Source organism: Fundulus heteroclitus, chromosome 20, assembly GCF_011125445.2.
Source record: "Fundulus heteroclitus isolate FHET01 chromosome 20, MU-UCD_Fhet_4.1, whole genome shotgun sequence".
In the NCBI taxonomy this organism is placed as follows: domain Eukaryota; kingdom Metazoa; phylum Chordata; class Actinopteri; order Cyprinodontiformes; family Fundulidae; genus Fundulus; species Fundulus heteroclitus.
The window spans coordinates 26,272,327-26,292,058 of record NC_046380.1 but is presented as its reverse complement, the minus strand read 5'-3'; the positions used below and the strand labels follow the sequence as shown (position 1 = coordinate 26,292,058).

General features: G+C 39.2%; 1 protein-coding gene across 2 annotated transcripts; it reads left to right on the top strand.

The window, feature by feature from the left end:
* The first annotated feature begins 1,428 nt into the window (after positions 1-1,428).
* cdk4 (cyclin-dependent kinase 4) lies at positions 1,429-18,843 on the top strand. 2 transcript variants are annotated; one of them, XM_012881121.3, is made up of 8 exons: positions 1,429-1,637; positions 9,267-9,497; positions 9,594-9,729; positions 9,842-10,009; positions 14,703-14,812; positions 16,898-16,948; positions 17,050-17,185; positions 18,088-18,843. In XM_012881121.3, the coding sequence occupies exons 2-8, from the start codon at positions 9,280-9,282 to the stop codon at positions 18,175-18,177; spliced, it is 909 nt and encodes a 302-aa protein (XP_012736575.1). In that variant the 5' UTR covers positions 1,429-1,637; positions 9,267-9,279; the 3' UTR covers positions 18,178-18,843. The 2 variants fall into 2 exon arrangements, with proteins under 2 accessions (XP_012736575.1, XP_021163519.1); XM_021307844.2 differs by lacking the exon at positions 1,429-1,637 and adding an exon at positions 1,976-2,115.
* The last annotated feature ends 889 nt before the right edge of the window (positions 18,844-19,732 follow it).

The window sequence follows — 19,732 nt, the reverse complement described above, 5'->3', positions numbered from 1 at the left end:
AACATGGGACTGCTGTTTTGTTCGGTTTTTGTATGTCGATGTGTGTCTGTCCCTACCAAATAAACTTTGAAATGAAAAATTTAATCTTCACCGTGCCAGAATTTGTACACAATGTTTGTCTTCTGTAGTTTCAACTAGAGTAGGGGCCTGCAACCTTTACAGTCTAAAGAGCCATCTTGCCTACAGTCCACTGGAATTAAACTCACTCAGAGCCGCAAATGTTGCCTGGCCTTTTGAAAAAAGACAAGTTATAAGTTTTGATAAAGATCCACTGTAGGAAATATGTTGTCATCGTTAAAGAAACACCCTTTTATGTCTATTTTCAGGTTTAAAAAAAGAAGATGGACGGGATGTTGATATTTCTGGATAATGATGTAAAAAAAATTGTTTCCAACATAATGAAGAAACGTTGATTTAAAATTAAATATTACTGGCACTTTTAGCATCATTCAGTTGTGAAAATTAAATGCAATTATTCCAAGAAAAAAACTGCTAAAACATGCATTTATTATCATTATTGCATTTAAATACCATAATAAAAACATAATTTGTAGCCAAAGTTATTAAGAGCCACTGTGGAAGGTCCAAAGAGCCACTTGCAGCTCCACAGCCACAGGTTGCAGACCCCTGAACTAGAGGATGCAAATATGAAAAATAAAATCAGGAAAACACAGCTAGGATAACTGAATTTCAAATCAGGCTATCAAGTTTGGACAAGTCAGAAAACCGAATCCTGAAAGAGAATTATAAGACAAGGCATACTCATACATTATCTATCTATCTATCTATCTATCTATCTATCTATCTATCTATCTATCTATATAGTGTACCATTTGCAAAATGAACAGAGGGGGGATCATTTCAAAAGTTTTATTAATGAATAAAACGTAATAATACTCTTTAAAAACAAACAAAAAATTTAATTTACAAATGTGAAGGACACAAGACATGTATTAATATAAATTTTGAAAAATCCAATATCACTTATTCAGATCAGAAGGGGGAGGAATGCCCCCCAGGGATAAAACATGAATGACCAGAGGGGGGGTCTCCCAGTATATATATATATATATATATATATATATATATATATATATATATATATATATATATATATATATATATATATATATATATAAACATTTGCTCAATAAGGAAAATCACAAAGAAGTTTGATTTAGCATTGTTACAAGTGGGCCTTTCTTAGGAAGTCGAGATTGCTGCTTTGAAAGTCATGACCTGAAAATCAAAATGTCCCAAATTCAACTCATAAAAATGCCCGAAAGTCATCGCGCTGACTTTTTTAAAGCACTTATGCCGTGAGCACTTTTTGTCTTTCAAGTCTAGGCAAAGGGTTCCAACAAGAAGTGGGCCCTTGCTGCGTTACCGCCGTGTTTGTGAAACTTTTTCTTGTAGCTCCGCCTCCAGCCTCTCTGAGTTGCCAGAAGCAGCGAGGAGGCGACCAGCGGCGGAGGGGCTGGAGACATATCGGCTGATCGGCCTCTGACCATCACAAGCACCTGGACCCGACCTGCCCCGCCGGTTCTGGTCCGGATTCATACGTGGCAGCCCGCGGAGCATGTGCCGCTCGCTGCGCTGAAGATCCCCGCCGCTGACGGAGAGGAGAACCGGGCGAGGTGAGTGTCTGGATCTGGGTTATGTGTCTGTGCGGCGGCGGGGGGTGTTTCATTCTGAGGGGTGGTGGTGGTGGTGGGGAGGGGGATAAAAGTTTCCGTCCGTGTCGTCCACCTCCGGGGCGAGAGGAGCAGCTCCCCGGGTTTGTGCTCCGCCGCGCCACGCCACGTGTTGCAGCGTGGGGGTAAAAGTGTGCGTGGCCTGCAGCTGTTGCTTCACTTTTTCTTCAGTTTAATTAACAAAGGAGCGCCATGGAGCAGCACCACGTGTCTGCTGGCCCCGCACAGACCCACGCTGCCCCCGCCCCCCTCCTCCTACAGCCTCTCTGCCAGGAAACTCGACGAAGGAACCGCGTCAGCTTCCGTCGGCCAGGCGACCAGCGCTGACCTGCCCTGCGATCAATGGCTGCCTGGCTTTGGTGATCAGCTCAGTGAAAACTTCCAGATGTTGCTGATCTGATCTGATCCGAAGTGAGGTGAGGTGAGGCGCTGCCAGCAACCGGAAACCTGGAGATGTGTAGAGGTTAGGACCAGCCCCACAAGAGAACCGTGAGAGGGACGAGAAATGGCTGAAAGTCGCCTGGAAAACAAAATTATTCCAGAAAAAAAACCATTGAGGTTTTGTTTGCAGTCTTTCACTTAAATGGGCATTTGTGTTTTTTGGGTATTTAGTTTTATTCTTCCCTCAGACGACCTCAGACATGCAATTCGCCAGTTCATCCCCCAATTTTCTTTTCAAACCTGTACTTAATCGTAACATATCATCAGATTATTTTTTCATAGTGTTTTAAAGTCTGGAGTTCAGTCAGAATGACTCAAATCTTAGATTCAATTTTATTCTTATTTACGAAGGACTTTCTATTGCATTCTATTTCTGTTTGTGGTTCTGATCAGCATTTAGACCGGTCCAGTAATAAGATATGATAAGATAGTCTTTATTGATCTCACAATGGAGAAATTCACTCGTCACATCGGCTCATACAAGAAGGTGCAGAGTAGGGAAGGTGCATTCAGTTATATACAGTGAATCTTCATATCTACAATGGATCAAAAGAATACCAAAAAAGGAAATAGGAATGTAAATGTCTCATTTCCATTGTTAGTGGTCTATCTATCTATCTATCTATCTATCTATCTATCTATCTATCTATCTATCTATCTATCTATCTCTCTCTCTCTCTCTCTCTCTCTCTCTCTCTCTCTCTCTCTCTCTCTCTATATATATATATATATATATATATTATATATATATATATATATATATATATATATATATATATATATATATATAAAAAATATATATATATATATATATATATATATATATAAAAATGTGGATCAGGTCTGGAAAACAGACTGATTATTAAAAAAAAACAACTTGGTTTTGATGGCAAAGCTTTACTTAAAGAATTTTAGATTTATTTGTGATATATTTCGTCTTTTTTAAGTCATCTGTACATTTCAGAAATCTCTTTCACAAAGTCCACGTTGTTTCTTCTGCCACTCCTCTTCTTCCCTTGTGTCTGCAGCCAGCAGGCACAAGGGAACATGGATGCCTCCACTAAAGCACATTCAAATGAAAATTACTCTTAATTAAAAAAAACTTATCATTTATTGAAAAGTATGTAATAATTTTACATTTAAAGTACGTTGAGCAGTTTGAATTCTGATTTTGACCGGACTTTTCCTTTAAGTGGTAATGTGAGGATGGGAAGTCACCCATTATTCACCCTTATCCTGACACACTTCCCCCTCTAAAAGAAAATAAGCTCTTGTCCTCGCGGCTTTTCCTCGGCTCCCTTTTTCACCGGTTACCACCCTTAACTAACCTCAGACCCTTTTCCCAACCGTCCCGGCAATCCCGCAACGAGACTGATGCGAAACAAAAAAACTGGAACGCTAATACCGGTCTGACTCAGAATGGGTCTGTAACAATAACCTGCGCTTAAACGTGGACAAAAACCAAACAATTAACAGTATATTTCAGGAAACTGGAGCACAGTGGGGTATCTTTAATCGAGTGTTGGGATGAATATGTTAGAGTTTCAGCCCGCAGGAGGAACCAGAGTCTGAAACGGTCATCAAGCTGACCTTATGAGAAATAAATTCAGAAACACAGAAGCTCTCCTCATCCAGCAGTAAATATAAGCTACCTGGTTTTAGTTGGTTGGCCTCAGGAAATGCTTTTCCTCCTCTCTGTAGGCCTCTTTCAATCAGTTAAGATCGTTCGAGATATGATTAATCTAGCCTTTTTTTTTCCCACTCATACTGCCTCCCGCTTATTGTTGCACTAATAACACAGAACAGAATATTAATTACAGAACGCGCTGTTTCTGGGTTGGTTTTTCTCGACAATTTCCTGTTGAAAAGAGAACTTAAGTGTCTCAATATCTAGTTGGAGGTTTTAAACTGGTATTTTACCATGCAAAGGTTTAGGTATTTTCTACAAATTCAAATAACAATAGGACATAGTTCCTTTTATTAGCATTTTTTTTGTTGAAACTGGTTTTCTTCAATGAAAATGCTAAATTTTATCCTAAAATTTGAGTATGTTTCCATTCAAAAGACTTTCCACTGTGATTAATCAGAAACTTTCCGGTGTTTTATTTTACCTGCAGTTCGTCCTGACAAGATTCACAGTGTGAAAGCTCATATCCAGCAGAATTATTTCTTAATTTGTATTTCTTTATAGACTGCTATGTTAAATAGGTACAAACACTGTCGTCTCTAATTTTAAAATGTCCAATAATTTCCTCCAGAAATGTTTTAAAAAAATATATATTTGTTTTATTTATTTGGAAAAATAAAAGTCAGGTAACACTGTCAAGCCTGATTGTGCAGCAAAAGACGGCTAAAGTGGAGAGAATAAAAATATAACAGGACCCACTGAACCGTTTCTCTAAGCTTATAGGACAGGACACATGAAATCTAAAATTTATAGCTTTGTGGCTACAGTCGATTTTCCCACCATCGCCAATCAGCTTACATTTATACTTAGCCGTTGATTATCTTTCAGTTTCTCTTGGAAAGTAAAATATTTTGAATTATTACAAAGGAAAAAAAATGATTGTTATAAATGTTTGGAATGTTGTATTATATATTATTTTATGACGTTTGACACTACACCTCTATTGGCTGTGGTTCTGTTCGGGTCAGCTGGTCCTTGCTGGGTTTATTTAAAATATAAATCGTTAAAGGGATGAACGATAAGAAATTCCTTTACTGTCCTACAATGGGGAAATCTGGGCGTGATAGTGGCAAAGACACAGAGTTACACAAAATAGTGATGGGGGAAAAAAGCTAATCTAAAGTTAGTTCTAAAGCAAAGCACCTGAACGGTAGCTTCTTACATAGCGGAGCTACAAAATAGTTGGTCAGAACCGGTCATTTAATGTTAGAAATTGCTGTTGAGTTTGTTTTTGTCCGACGCTGATGTTTCAGACTTCAAAAATTCATCAGTTTCTTTTTATGAAATGCTGGCCTGGATCCCAGTGACTGTTCTGGAAATAATTCAATGGAAAGAAACTAAAAGCAGGAAAGCAGCTGCCTTTTGAAAAACAAGTACTTTCAGATCTTAGTCCTTTTTTTTTTATCAGTTTAATTCTGATATCACTATTTATACCCCTGGCAGATTTAGGTTTACAGTTATTTTCACTAAAACAAGAAGATTGTTTCTGTCAGAAATCGAGATTGGCATCGCCCAGAACATCCTAATGGAAGAAGGTGGGGAAAATGTAGCCTTTTTTATTATTATTTACATTATATGGAAATGGAAAATATTTGTATTCTCAATATCGATGGAAAATTGCTTAGCCCTCCTGCAGTTTCTGTATCAGATTCAAGTTGTGGATCTGCTTTGGCCACTCCAAAGCGTTAACATTGATAAAATTAAAAGATGGCTTCTCACCTAAATCTGACGGGGGGGGGGGGGGTATGAATAATTCTGGGCTGAGCTGCTTTGGGGAATTTATGCTGTTTCATCATCTTGCAGACAAGCGGTCGGATTCTGCATTTAGGGCCGTCTGACACAACTTTCCTTGCGTAAGAGGAAGAAATGTGGTTTGTTTATAAAGCTTCTTTTCCTCTGCAGATATTATCTCTAGCATGCCAACCTGCGTAATAAATGATGTACTGCTCTTGAGGTTCTTTTGCTCAAAGTTAAACTGGAACAGAATGTGTCATTTTTCCCTACAATGATGCAAGTATAAACTTATAAACCCTAAAAAGACAATTTACCGCTGCCCTCTGCTGTGTTTAGATCCGTTGTTATCTCTGAGATATTATGCGTTAAATGTGGCCTTGGTCGACGGTTCTTCTGGCTTCCTCGTCGTCTTTTCGGAGGCGTTTCTATTTCCAGTCCACTCTTGGACCATCTTCAGTCTGCTTTGGTGGCTTTCACAAAATTTCCTGCACTTGAATGAAACTAAAACTGAATGCATTTTCTTTGGTGCTGAAGTATTTCCAGATTTGTCTCTGCCCTGTGAATAATTTGGCCATAAAACTACTATTTTTTTAAACTATTATACACATTTTTTGGGGGGCTTCACGTCTCTTCTTTTGGCCACTTCCTCCCAAATCTTTTTTTCAAGTTCATACATTGCACAGTACGTTGTCACCACCTGGGACTTTTTCTTTCTTTTTTCTCATTTCACGAGCATTTGTGAGCATTGGTCGTTTTTTTTATCTTTCCTTGTGTCCATCCTTCCTTCTGTCCTTACTCTCTCACTCCTTCCTTATTTCCCTCCTCTTTTCCTTGTGTCCATACTTCAGTTCCTTTTTTGCATCTTTCCTTTCTTCTGTCTCTCCTACCTTTCTGGTGTCCTGCCTCTATTCCTTCCTTGTGTCCACCTATCCTTCCTTCGTCACGTCCTTCCTTCTTTCATTGTGTCCTATCTCTCTCTGTCATTTCATCCCTGTGTCCTTCATGCTTTTCTTCCTTCGATTCTTGCTTTTTTGTGTCCTATCTCCAGCTCTTCCCTTTTGTCATTTCATAGTTCAACGTGTTTGCACAGCCTTCTGTGTGCTGGAAGCTGAACTATGCACCACGGGGCACAGGTGACTGATGGGACGCCGTCAGTCCCGGGAAGGAAGCAAATCCAGAACGTCTTCTGCAAATGTTCCGCTAAAAGTCTTGTGACCGTCTCCCCTTTTTTCATGTTGTGACTTTGTCCTAAAAGAGATCGATAATCGGTTAAAAGATAAGCTCCCTGAACAGGCTCGACGTGATCAGTTACCAGAGAGGAAGGGTGGCTCAGTCTTTATCAATGACTCGTTAACTCAGCAGCATGACTGCTCCTGGTGATTAGGTGAGCAAAAAAAAAGAAAAGAAAAGGGCTGGAACAAGACCGGCAGAGATACAAACCCGGTATCTGACACATACAACGGGGTTTGTTTACTCTCTGTAGCACGGTTGCACTGCAAAAATGGATCTAAAAATAAGTAAAATGTTCTTAAAGTTAGTGTTTTTATCCTTGTTTTGAGTAGGTAAAATGGATTATCTGCCAATGGAACGAGTATTTTGACCCATAAAATGAGATAATTAGACATCCTGCACTTGAAATAAGATGATGGAGATGAATTCTTCCTATTTTAAGTGCAAAAATCTTATTCCATTGGCTAAACCTGCTCAAATCAAGGACAAATACACTCATTTTAAGAACATTTTACTTATTTCTAGTTCTGTTTTTGCAGTGTGCTCACAATTCCTAGTGTGTGAAGCAGAAAAATGAAGGATTCCTTTCCTGATTGTGTGGAGCAGGTAGGTGGATGGGGCATGAATGGGTGAAAGTAGGGCTGGGGCTCTGCCGGAGCTAACAAGTCCACCAAAACTGGTTTGACAGGGAAAATGCTGCGACTTGGCAAGAAAGGAGTGGGATGACATTTCCTCAGAGTTGTTTGCTACACATCCATGGCGCGGATCTCCTGCTCCGCCGCGTCCCAGCCGTGCCGACTTGGTTTGAGATCTGGTGGCTCAGGCTAGCGGTGAACAGTGAACGCACCGCGCGTTCAAGAAAGCGTTCCAGCAGGACAATCGTTCATTGTCCTTATGGAAGTAGCCATCTGTGTATACAATGTAGTTATAAAAGGACGGCATGTGGCCAGAAATTATGTTCTTAGAGCACCCATACCATTATCCTCCCACCACCATGCTGGATCCCTGATTCCATGTTTACGTCAGATTCTGACCCTACCATCTGGTATTTAAACTAAACTTCGTCTAGTTGTCTTTACCTTGTCAAGAAGCTTAAAGGATACTGAGGTGTTGTCCTGGGATTGGCTGATTCGGTGTTTGTTGTCAACAAGCAAGTGAATTAAAGATGGTGGTTTTTCTAGTTTAGCTTAAGTTCAACCTAAATGGGTTTTGTCAGCTATTCCGATGAGTTACTTCCTTTCTTACTTCCTAATTATGGGCCTTAAACATCCAGGGTGCCATATCTAAAGCACTCGGCTCCACATCTGGCGCTTATATCAGCAACTGGCTTTGCAAGGTTAACTTCATTCAGACAAGAGTTATTATGGTATTTTAATATTCTCTTATTTCACTCCTACCTGTTTTACACATTCTACAGGAAACGACATTGCTAAATTTTACCGCAGAGGTCGGGACTCTGATCTGGGACTGGCTGGAGTCACAGCAAAGTTGCTCATGTTTATAGTTCCAGGTTGTGAATTTAGGTGAATTTGCCACATGCTCAGCGACCAGGCTAACTTCTGTCAACCATACGAACAATAACTGTATTTCTTTGCATTTTGTTTGTGCTCCTAACCGCTGTAGCAACACAAACGCTAACACAGTATGCAGTGCTACGCTTTGGACTAATAAGAAACGGCGAGCATTAAAAGCAGAAATAAACAGTTCCTTACCACAGCTATAAATATGCTTTGTACTTGTTGCAGCCAAGTTGGTTTTAACCCTTTGAAGCCTGATTAAAAACATCACTGCAAAAACAGAACTAGAAATAAGTAAAATGTTCTTAAAATTAGTATATTTGTGCTTGAGTTGAGCAGGTAAATAAGACTATTTGCCAATGGAATAAGATTTTTGCACTTAAAATGGGAACAATTCATCTCTATCATCTTATTTCAAGTGCAGGATGTCTAATTATTTTATTTTAGGGGTCAAAATACTCATTCCATTGGCAGATAATCCATTTTACCTACTCAAATTAGGATAAATAAACTAACTTTAAGAACATTTTACTTATTTTTAGATCCATTTTTGCAGTGTTCATATTAAAATAAAATAAAAAAATCTTTCTGGTTTGCAAAAAAACAAATATCAGGTTTTCAGATTTCAAATTATAATACCGAAAATAATATTTTTCTTCATGTTTTCTGCATTTCTACATGGTGTGTGTGAAATATATTATTTTGTATGTTCAGAAAAAATGCTGACTTTGTTAAAGAGGTAGAGGCCTTAGAAATAACGATTGATTAGGAGTTCACATGGGTTACTGTCAGGGTTGGCGACGAACCCGTCTTCCAGAGTCGATCATTTCAGCTTCAGAGGACATTTCCTACTCGGGGAAAATGAACAAAATATGCACGAAACAGGCTTTTTATTTATTTCACGGTGCATGACGTCCTTAACGCTGTCGTTTGTAATGTCTTGGATGATCGTCTGTCTTCCAGTCTGAACGTGGTCATGGCCAACTGCGCCGGTGTCCAGTACGAGCCCGTGGCAGAGATTGGCGGCGGCGCCTACGGCACCGTGTACAAGGCCCGGGATACGGAGAGCGGCAAGTTTGTGGCTCTGAAGAACGTGCGCGTGCAGACGGACCAAAATGGCCTCCCGGTCTCCACAGTCAGAGAGGTGGCTCTGCTGAAGCGGATGGAGCAGTTCGATCACCCCAACGTGGTTCGGTAAGACTCTTTAACGGGTTGTTTTTGTTGAGGTTTCACCGGGTAATCCCACACATCGCGTCTCACCGGTAACACATTTCCTCCTGTTGATACCAGCCTCATGGACGTATGTGCCACCCAGAGGTCGGACCAGGAAACCAAAGTCACTTTAGTGTTTGAGCACGTGGACCAAGATCTGAAGACTTATTTAGAGAAAGCTCCAGCTCCAGGATTGTCTGCCGACTGCATTAAAGTGAGAACTGAGAGGATGACAAATACAAACGCATCTTAACTAAATGTTTTAAACCCTGTTTTAAAAGCGTTAACTCTGCCCTCAGTTCAGTAACGCCTGCTCTTTTCTGCAGGACTTGATGAGGCAGCTGCTCTCTGGCCTGGCGTTTCTTCACTCTAACCATGTGATGCACAGAGACCTGAAACCTGAGAATATCCTTGTGACCAGCCAGGGCCAGGTGAAGCTGGCTGACTTCGGCCTCGCCAAGATCTACAGCTGCCACATGGCGCTCACTCCTGTGGTGAGTCCTACATCCATCGTCTCTTCAAAATATACAGATGTTTATTTCTCTTCTAAAACATTCTGCCACATGCAGCCACGATGGAAACTTTCACGTCTAGGTGTACTCTGACATTTTGGTTGGGTTCAATCAACAGCTCGTTTTCACGAGTCCTCTGATAGTTGGATATAGATCCGGTCAGCGGCGGCTCGTCTGTAGGGGGCGCCTGGGAGCTGCCCTGTATGAAGGACCAAGTCTTCCATATCTAAAAATAAATACAGAAATAAATAAATGCTCAATAAATAAATAAGCATACAATTAATTGCCACCAAATTAATAAATGTAAGTAGAAATTAAATTATACAGTGAGACATAAATGTATATATCTCTTTTAATTAGCTTATTCTTTTATTCGCCTTTGTAATAATTACCTTATTTATTTATTGTGCGTTATAATCTTCAACTTTATTAATTACTTATATTTTTTAAGTATTTATTTTTGTGCATGTTATAATATTTTTGTCTGTTTTATTCTTCCTTTGTATTTTTTTACCCTATATATTTCTGTGATGCTATTTATTTCTGCCTGTCCTTTTTACATTTCTGTATGCATTTCTGCCTCATTATGCAAATGAGGAGGGGCTGTGTCTTAAGGGCTCAACTTCTTCCCATTGGTTGGTTAGCATTTTACTGCATCGGTCGAATCTACATGGCTTTTCCCCGCACTAAGCTTAAGTAATGTCAAACTCATCAGGCAGACGTTCAGTGTCCAACCTCTTAAGGAAAGCTGCTAATAGACTGGAAGAATTAGAACGCTGTACATTTGGGATTTGAATGTTTTTCTGAGGTTTCAGATTCGGTTTTTCCAGATCAGTAACTCATCGGCGGATGATTTCTTCTACAAAACAGACACCTCTCTGCAACCACAGCAAGGCAGACAGTGAGCTACAACCGTAGTTTCCTCAAAACGAGTCTCCCATCGCGCTGGGTGAATTACATTAGACCCTATGCAGAGCTCGCTTGATAAGAAAATACTGTACTTGATTATAAAAGGCACAATATGAATTATCAGATTCACATCCAGGCAATAAAAAGCATTACATATTATCATTATTCTATCCATGTTGGTCTAATTTGTGAAGGAGGCGGAGTTTCATCAAGCCGATCCAACATTTCCCCCTCAGCTGCAACACTTGGGGTTCATGCTGCGTCTTTACGCATGATCCAGCACCGCAGTGAAGTTGGTTTGAATTTGGATATTGGAAATTACAGCTCCGCGCAGTCAGCGGGATCTAGCTCATGGTTAATCCGGTTGAGGGACTCCGATTTCGGCCAGCGTCTCTCAGCTGATCCCTCCTCCCACACGCGGTGGTGCAGTTAGGGACCGTCAAAAAACTTTATAACCAAGCTCTCTTGAGAAATAAAAATCAATAAATGTATTATCTTGTGACCAGCTAAGATAAAGTAATATAAATTGATGCCAATAGATAAAAATTTGTAAGGCACACTTGTTTTTATTAATTTTTAAGCTATTTTCAATTTTCAAGACAAAAATTTGGACTTTTCTTCAATAGCTTCCAGGTCATGTGACCCACTCACTCAAATTCTTTGTGAAATTGTTCTACTACTTCAGCCAACTATTGTCTTTGAATAAATCTTAAAAATTGAAAATAGCTTAAAATGGAATAAAAACAAAGGTGCCTTACAGATGTTATTTAGTGGCATGATTTTATATTAGTTTTGTCATAGGTGGTCACAAAATACGGAATTTATTGATTTTTGTTTCTCAAGAGTGCTTGATTCAAAGGTTTTTTGGCGGTCCCTAAATGCACCACGCGTGTGGGAGGAGGGAGCAGCTGAGAGACGCTGGCCGAAATCGGAGCCCCTCAACCGGATCAACCATGAGCTAGATCCTGTTGAGTCTGTGGAGTCAACGGGACTTTTATAATCAACTACAGTATTTTCTTATCAAGCGAGCTCTGCATAGGGTCCAATGTAATTCTCCCAGCGCGGTGGGAGACTCGTTTTGAGGAAACTACGGTTGTAGCTCAGTGTCTGCCTTGCTGTGGTTGCGGAGAGGTGTCTGTTTTGTAGAAGAAATCATCCGCCGACGAGTTACTGATCTGGAAAAACCGAATCTGAAACCACAGAAAAACATTCAGATCCCAAATGTACAGCGTTCTAATTCTTCCAGTCTATTAGCAGCTTCCCTTAAGAGGTTGGACACTGAACGTCTGCCTGCTGAGTTTGACATTACTTAAGCTTAGTGCGGGGAAAAGCCATGTAGATTTGACCGATGCAGTAAAATGCTAACCAACCAATGGGAAGAAGTTGAGCCCTTAAGACACAGCCCTCCTCATTTGCATAATGAGGCAGAAATGCATACAGAAATGTAAAAAGGACAGGCAGAAATGTAAAAACGAGAGACAGAAATGTAAAAACGAGACAGAAATGTAAAAACGACAGGCAGAAATAAATAGCATCACAGAAATATATAGGGTAAAAAAATACAAAGGAAGAATAAAACAGACAAAAATATTATAACATGCACAAAAATAAATACTTAAAAAATATAAGTAATTAATAAATAAAGTTGAAGATTATAACGCACAATAAATAAATAAGGTAATTATTACAAAGGCGAATAAAAGAATAAGCTAATTAAAAGAGATATATACATTTATGTCTCACTGTATAATTTAATTTCTACCTACATTTATTAATTTGGTGGCAATTAATTGTATGCTTATTTATTTAATGAGCATTTATTTATTTCTGTATTTATTTTTAGATCTGGAAGACTTGGTCCTCCATAGCCCTGATCAAAAATGCACGAAAAACACCGTAAACATAAATTACAAGATGAAGTAATAATCATATCAGTTCTCTCATAAAATGTGTCTGACTTTTGGTTTTTCATGGTTTCAAATCAGTTTTTAGTTTGTAGAGTTTAAAAAAAAATGTGTGTGTGTGTGTGTGTGTGTGTGTGTATGCTTGCAACCTTTTGGCTTCCATGGGACTTGGATTGATATCTTAAAAATGGTAGAGTCGGATAGCAACGGGAAGACGGGAGAGAACGGCACAGCAAAATAAAATTTGTTTTATTTACAAAATTATTTCAAAGGACTTCAGCTGGAGTATGAAAAGCAGATAGAGGAACTTGGACTGGACAAACCAGACTTCCAGAATCCAACAGGACGGATTTATGTTCAAATAAAGTTTATTTCAGCGTGGACATCAAATGCCCCAAAGCCGCTTTACCAGCTGCCACTGGATTAGGAGCACACAATACTTCAATATTAATATATATCAGAATATAAATTTATTCAATAAAGGTGATATGACAATGCCAATATTTCAGTATATATTACAGTCTATGACTACAGCATTTTTCACAGACTGACGATCTCATTTTTAAGTACTCTTATGTGTAATCTTTCGTAAAGCAGCAAATGTTTCTAAAATGTTATATTGGAGGGGTTTTATAAACATGGCAAAATAATTGTTATAAGTTTGTACAGGCACCTATTGTGGCCATTCTTTGCAGTCTTTCTAAGGCTTTTACTTTGTTTATATTAATATCGTAATTATATTGTATCGACAGATGTTAAGAAATATACCGTGACATAAGTTTTGGCCGTATCGTCCAGCCCTACTTTAAATGCTGTAAAGTATTTGTCTTGGACACCACACTTAGGTATGTAGATATTCAAAAGGGGAAGTTCACATGTAATTATGGGAAAAAGTTAATCAGTAAGTAAATATGTAATTATTAATCAAACTTATTAAGTTATTATGCAAGTACACTTGGTGGGATAGAATTACCGTTATATTAAAAAAGCTGATATAATTAAGCATATAGGTAAGTTAGCATGTAATCAATAAGTAAATGATGTAATCAAGTGTTATGTTATGCATATTGGACTGTAATTAAGTCAAGTTACTTTTTAAATATTGTAGTTATGTAATAAAGTGCATGTGATGTCAGTTTGTTTCTTTATTAGACAAATATTTCATTTAAGTTAATTTATAAGTACATATGTATTTAAGTCAGTAAGTAAATATGGAATCAAAGTAAAGTAAGGATGCAAGTAAGTCAGTAAATTACTATGCTATTGAGTTTCTATCTAATAATCGACAATAAATAATTGGTGCTAAAGTATCAAGAAAAGTTACAATTTCAGAGCTCCGGCTTCACGGCTGTGGCTCTGTGGGCGCTTTATGGTCTCGGTCCCCTCAGCTACGTGAACGGAGTCGTTTTTTTCAGTGCAGCGCACAAGATGCTAGGGTGTGTGTGCGACTGTACCTTTGGCTGTGATTAGTAGAACAAATCACAGCGAGTGTCTCGCTATGCTGCTGTTGGGATGCGTCGTGTCTCCTTCAGTCGGTGACAAATGAGAGTCAGCAGCCCCATCAGCAGCTCTGTGAGCTAGCGCCACAACCAAGTGCAACCCTCAGCGTTTTCCCATGCTTACACCGGGAAATTTAGCAGGTGATGTTCTCCAGTTTCATCTTAAAAAACAGATTTTTTTTTTCTGTGTGAAAGTTGGTATTTACACTGCAGGAAAATGAAGGTAAATAAAGTTTGCGGTAAAAACAAGTCCATAAATCACAGCTTAAATACCGATATAGTTTGTGAATCTGTCCTTATTCACTACCGTGTATGTGGGAAGATTTCTGCCTAATGCTTCTGGACTCTGTGCGTGTCTCTCAGGTAGTGACCCTGTGGTACCGGCCTCCAGAGGTTCTGCTGCAGTCCTCCTACGCCACTCCTGTTGACATATGGAGCACCGGCTGCATCTTTGCCGAGATGTTTAGACGCAAGTACGTGACCTATGACTTAGAAGTGTTCCTCTAATTTGGTGAGGTTTTGATTGCTAGTTATTATTGCCTGTGTTTGTATGAGTAAGTCCCAGTTTCAATACGATGACCTGTTCTGCTTTTCTGTAATGTTTCGAGTTGAGGTGAAGCTCTTATTTTGACAGAGATCCGCATAATGATAAAGTTCTTTTGGACTTTACGCAGAACTGCTAGCAAACTACATATTCTTGAATGTTCACTTCACACGCGACTTCTGAATAAAATCTGGCCTTCTGCCGACACCAGAGATTTAAATTGGCCGTTGTTCGCTTTCTGAAGCCAGTTGAGCTACAGCACACATCGATATTTAATCGCTGTTCTACTCCTCTGGCAGATAAGCCTCTAAATGATGCACATCATATTTAAAGGGATGTTAGATGTTGAAGTAGAGATGTTTTACATCATGCAATGACGGTTTTTGACATGCCGATGCAAATTTCTAGAGAAGCAGTTTACAGATTAAAGCAGGATAGGCTTTGCTAAGAAGTATTGTCTCCCAGAAGAAGTCAGAAGTGCACAACAGCTTCATCTTGTGGTGAAAAGTGAACATTTAAGAACGTAAACGGGTCAGAGAAGTAAATAATAGGAGTGTAAAAATACATCGACCCACATCGATATACCAATTAAATGATTAACAATCCAATTACGTCGATGCAAATTTCAAATATCGATCCACATCTTTTTTTAAGATACGTCTTTTATTTTGAAATTCAGGCATGGTGATACAGTGAACAGGTGATCTATTATTGTTTTTTAAAATTTAGTTTTGGAATTAAATGCCTGATACTTATAAGAGCTTAGAAATAAAATGTACAAATCATAATTTTTTTAAGGCACATATTTACTAGGGGTGTAAAAGTTTGGATGACGATATGATACAAAACACCTTCATGAACCGTTGATAGTAAAAAGATTAGGGCTGGGCAAGTTAACGCGTTAATTTCGCGTTAACTCATTAGACTATTAACGGCGATATTTTCTTTAACGCGCGTTAACGCATGTTGGTCACATGCTTTTATTTTGTGAAGGTCTGTTGCTGCGGTGTAGGGGTTTGAATCAGAACAGTAGCTGGCGATAATGCGCCAATAACCTCGCTGTCAGCCCAGCCTCAGATTCAAAGAGGAAGAAAGGTGCTGGCCGGAAAAAAACAAAGCCGACATGCGGAAGGCGGTGTTTCCCGCAGGTACCGCGAGCGAGCTTAGGCGAGGCGAGGCGGTGAGTTGGCGGCCGGAACAAGTTTTGTGCGGAGCGGGGGGGGGGGGGGGGGGTCTGCATCGACGCCGTCGGTGAAATCGCTTCTCGCTTCAAAGTATCCATGTATTTTTGCCTGTTTTCCCCCTGCCATTCACTATATGCGCGCGAGAAAGCAACAACAAAAAACCGCGTGTCAACGTCAAATAAACGCAAGCATATCGAGTTAGCAAGCATTTCAGTTTAAAGTTCTTCCAGCATGGAATATGACAGAAACAAGTTAGTTGGAACCACTGACAAGTTAAACTTTGGTATTGAACATAAAATGGTAATGCTGCTCCTTGCTGTTACCTCAGAAATTGCCTGTTTTTGGTAGATTTTTTCCCCATAAAGAGAATTCCCTGTCAGTGGCAATAAGCTTTAATTTATTATTATTGCTATTTTTTGTTTTACATGTTTAAGTTGAGCTTTACACTAAATATGTGTTACTGATAAGTGCTACAAATGTTACAACACTTTTGTTCATATGGCAGCAGAACATTAAAATAAAAGTGCTCTTTACACTACTTTTGAATTCATTCTTGGAGTTTGTAAATACAATGCGATTAATCGCGATTAATCGCGATTAATCAGTGCGATTAATCGCGATTAAATATTTTAATCGTTGCCCAGCCCTAAAAAAGATTATTTACTGACACAAAGACACAGAGTATGGTGTTGTGTAACATGGTTGAACACATCGTTTAGTTGCTGCAGCGTTTTACCCTGGACTCATTTGTGTTTCAGTTTGCTGAGAATATCATGGCAGTGTCGCTCCATTAACTTTCTGTTAACCACGTTTTTACTTGTGTTTGTCAGACCCCTGTTCTGTGGAGAGTCTGAAATGGATCAGCTTGGGAAAATCTTTGAGTGAGTATGACACGGTTTTGCTTTACGTCGCTGACTAAAAACGGCAGCGTTTATTATGATGGTCATTCAAACCTGCACGATGCGCGTGTTTGCTCTTTCAGAGTCATCGGCTTGCCGCCGCAGGAAGAGTGGCCGACCGACGTTACGGTGCAAAGAAAAAACTTCCCCAGTCTCAAGCCGCGGCCAGTCAAAGATTTTGTTCCAGAGATAAATGAGCAGGGAGCTAAACTGTTGATGGTAAGCCTCAGAAATTAAAAAAAATCAAGATTTCTGGTTGTTGTTTGATGTCTCAACTGCATCTGGAGCTGCGATAAAGATGTTAAACAGTGCATTCAGAAGGAGTCAAGCACAAAAACACAGATTTTGTTTGTGTTTATCACACTAAAGCTTTTGGAGCCTGAAGCTCTTTCTAATTATTTTATAACTTTATCCCTATGAGCTGCCCTCTGCTGTTTTTTTCCTGCTGCCTCTTCATCCCAACTTTAAATTAAACATTTTGCAATTTACCCACAACTCACAGCTACATTCTGCTTTCCTGCAACAAGCTTGCATGCACAATTTGGAGTTGTGTGTGCATCTCACAGCCCAGTGGTTACTGATCTCTTTTTGTAATGGTCCTGAGAATAGCTAAAATGTTTCCATGGACTGTGGCTTGTTTTTTATATTCAGCTGCTTGATGAAATCTTGCTAGCTTCAGTAACCTATGCTATGCCCATAGGCTACTTAAAGCCCTCGCAGCTTGTTTTGCCCTTGAAGTTGTAGTATGAGGCTAGTCCTCCTTTAGATTCTTAGATGGCCAAGCATTTGCACACAGGCCAAACGCCATGGGTTAGCTATCGTTGCTGCTAAATTGTTCCTGGGAACCAGATATGCTGCTTCTACAGTACCAGATCTTCGCAATCTCTTCACAGAAAGTCCCATGCATGCTCCAAACTCCCAAGGGAGCTCTGGGGCTGCAAAACACGAGGAGTCCACCCACACATGTTTAGTGTGTGGGTGCAGTCTTAATCTGGTGTGAAGTGGATGACGGTCTAAAAGGCCATATATGACACAGTTACCTGAGGTTTGATTAAACAAAGTGAAACATTATATCACAGCTCTTAACACACGTGTTGCTTCTTTCTTTCTTTCCTTCACAGCAAATGCTGACCTTTGATCCTTTGAAACGGATTTCGGCCCTGAACGCCCTAGAGCATCCTTATTTCCAGGACGAGGAGACGAAAAGCTGAACTCGCACTGTAGAAAAATGCTCAAGGAGGCAACAGTGTCGTTAATTTAGGATTTTATTCAGTGCATTTCCCTTTTTTTGTGTACGGCCTGTGCTGTGAGATTTTACTTTGTTCTTTCTGCATCAAAAACGAGAATCAGGACCACGAGAGCGTCTGGCTTCTGAACTCTTCACAATTACAGGTGTTACAATTACTAGGAGAACCAGTGTTTTTATAGTGCAAGACCTCAGCAGGGACTGATATCTTGTCATCTGCAGTGCTGCTCATGGGTCTGAATAATGTTGATCCCGACTGTCGTGGTGATTTTTGTCTTTTTTTAATGATGTGTTGCGAAAAGAAAAAAAAAACAAGAGCAATGCAAGTCTGTGAAAGCCTCTTAGCTTGAGTAACATTAGTGACAACAACTCTATTCAAATCACAAGGAAACAGTTGAACAAAAAGCGCACAAATAAAACGCACAGTTAAAAGATACTGGTATGGCTCGCTAATTATCTCACTAAGGAAAATTGTTTCTTGTGAAATTAATTTCATATTTTTTTTGTTAACAACCAGCAGTGGGACCATAAATAAATCGGACCTAACTCGATTACTGTCAGATTTCATTTGTGTTATACTTTATTGGTGGTGATCTATATAAACCAATAAATGTGAACGATGCATTATAACCGAACCAGACTTTTTCTTTTTTTTCTTTCTTTTTGTCACACAAAATGCATTATATGGAACATGATGTAATTCAACTATGTGCAAAACGGCTTAAGTAGAGTCAGCATTCATGTCATTTAGTCTTTATGCAGCAGTAAAATCTTGCATTTAATTTTTAACATTTATTTTCAAAAAAACTCGTTGACATCATCTGACTACATTTTAACACTCATGGAAATATCTGTACTGTTACCTTTTTCACTATGGATAACATTTTGCATATTAAGTCGAGCAGGCTTAAAATTAAACATGTATATCAAAGCAGTTTCTACACTGTTGGAACAATTTCTAAAACGAAACAAAAATGGACTTTTTCAAATATCTTGAATTCTGCCCATGATAAGATCCTTTTCATGCATAGTGGCCACTGCAGTAGTCGGGCAACTGCATGTGACGCCTCTGTGTCACTGCCACCTACTGGCCAACCAATGGAAGTTGATAAAACATTCTGCACACGTACTCAGCAAGTGGGGATAAACATTCTGAGCACCTTTCCTTTTAGAGGTAAGAAAATATTGAAAAGACCAGTGAACAACTGAGGGCCAAAGTAATTGTCAGGATTTTGAAGTATTAATTTTACGTTGACGGGAAATTGCAATTGATTGCCCGCTCGTTAAAGTGGACATGCATCACTGGCTACGATATAATTTACTGTTCTTGAAAAATAATTCAACAGCAGTAAGAAATTCTTCCATATAAACGTTTTCATTAGAGTAAACTGTTTGCTGTTTAGTTTGTTTTAGATGCAGCTAGTTTATTTAAAAATGTTAGGGATGCATGATATAATAACCCATAGGGTAGGCCAGTGGTGCTTATTTAAATGTGTCTAATGGTGGTGATATATTAAGGG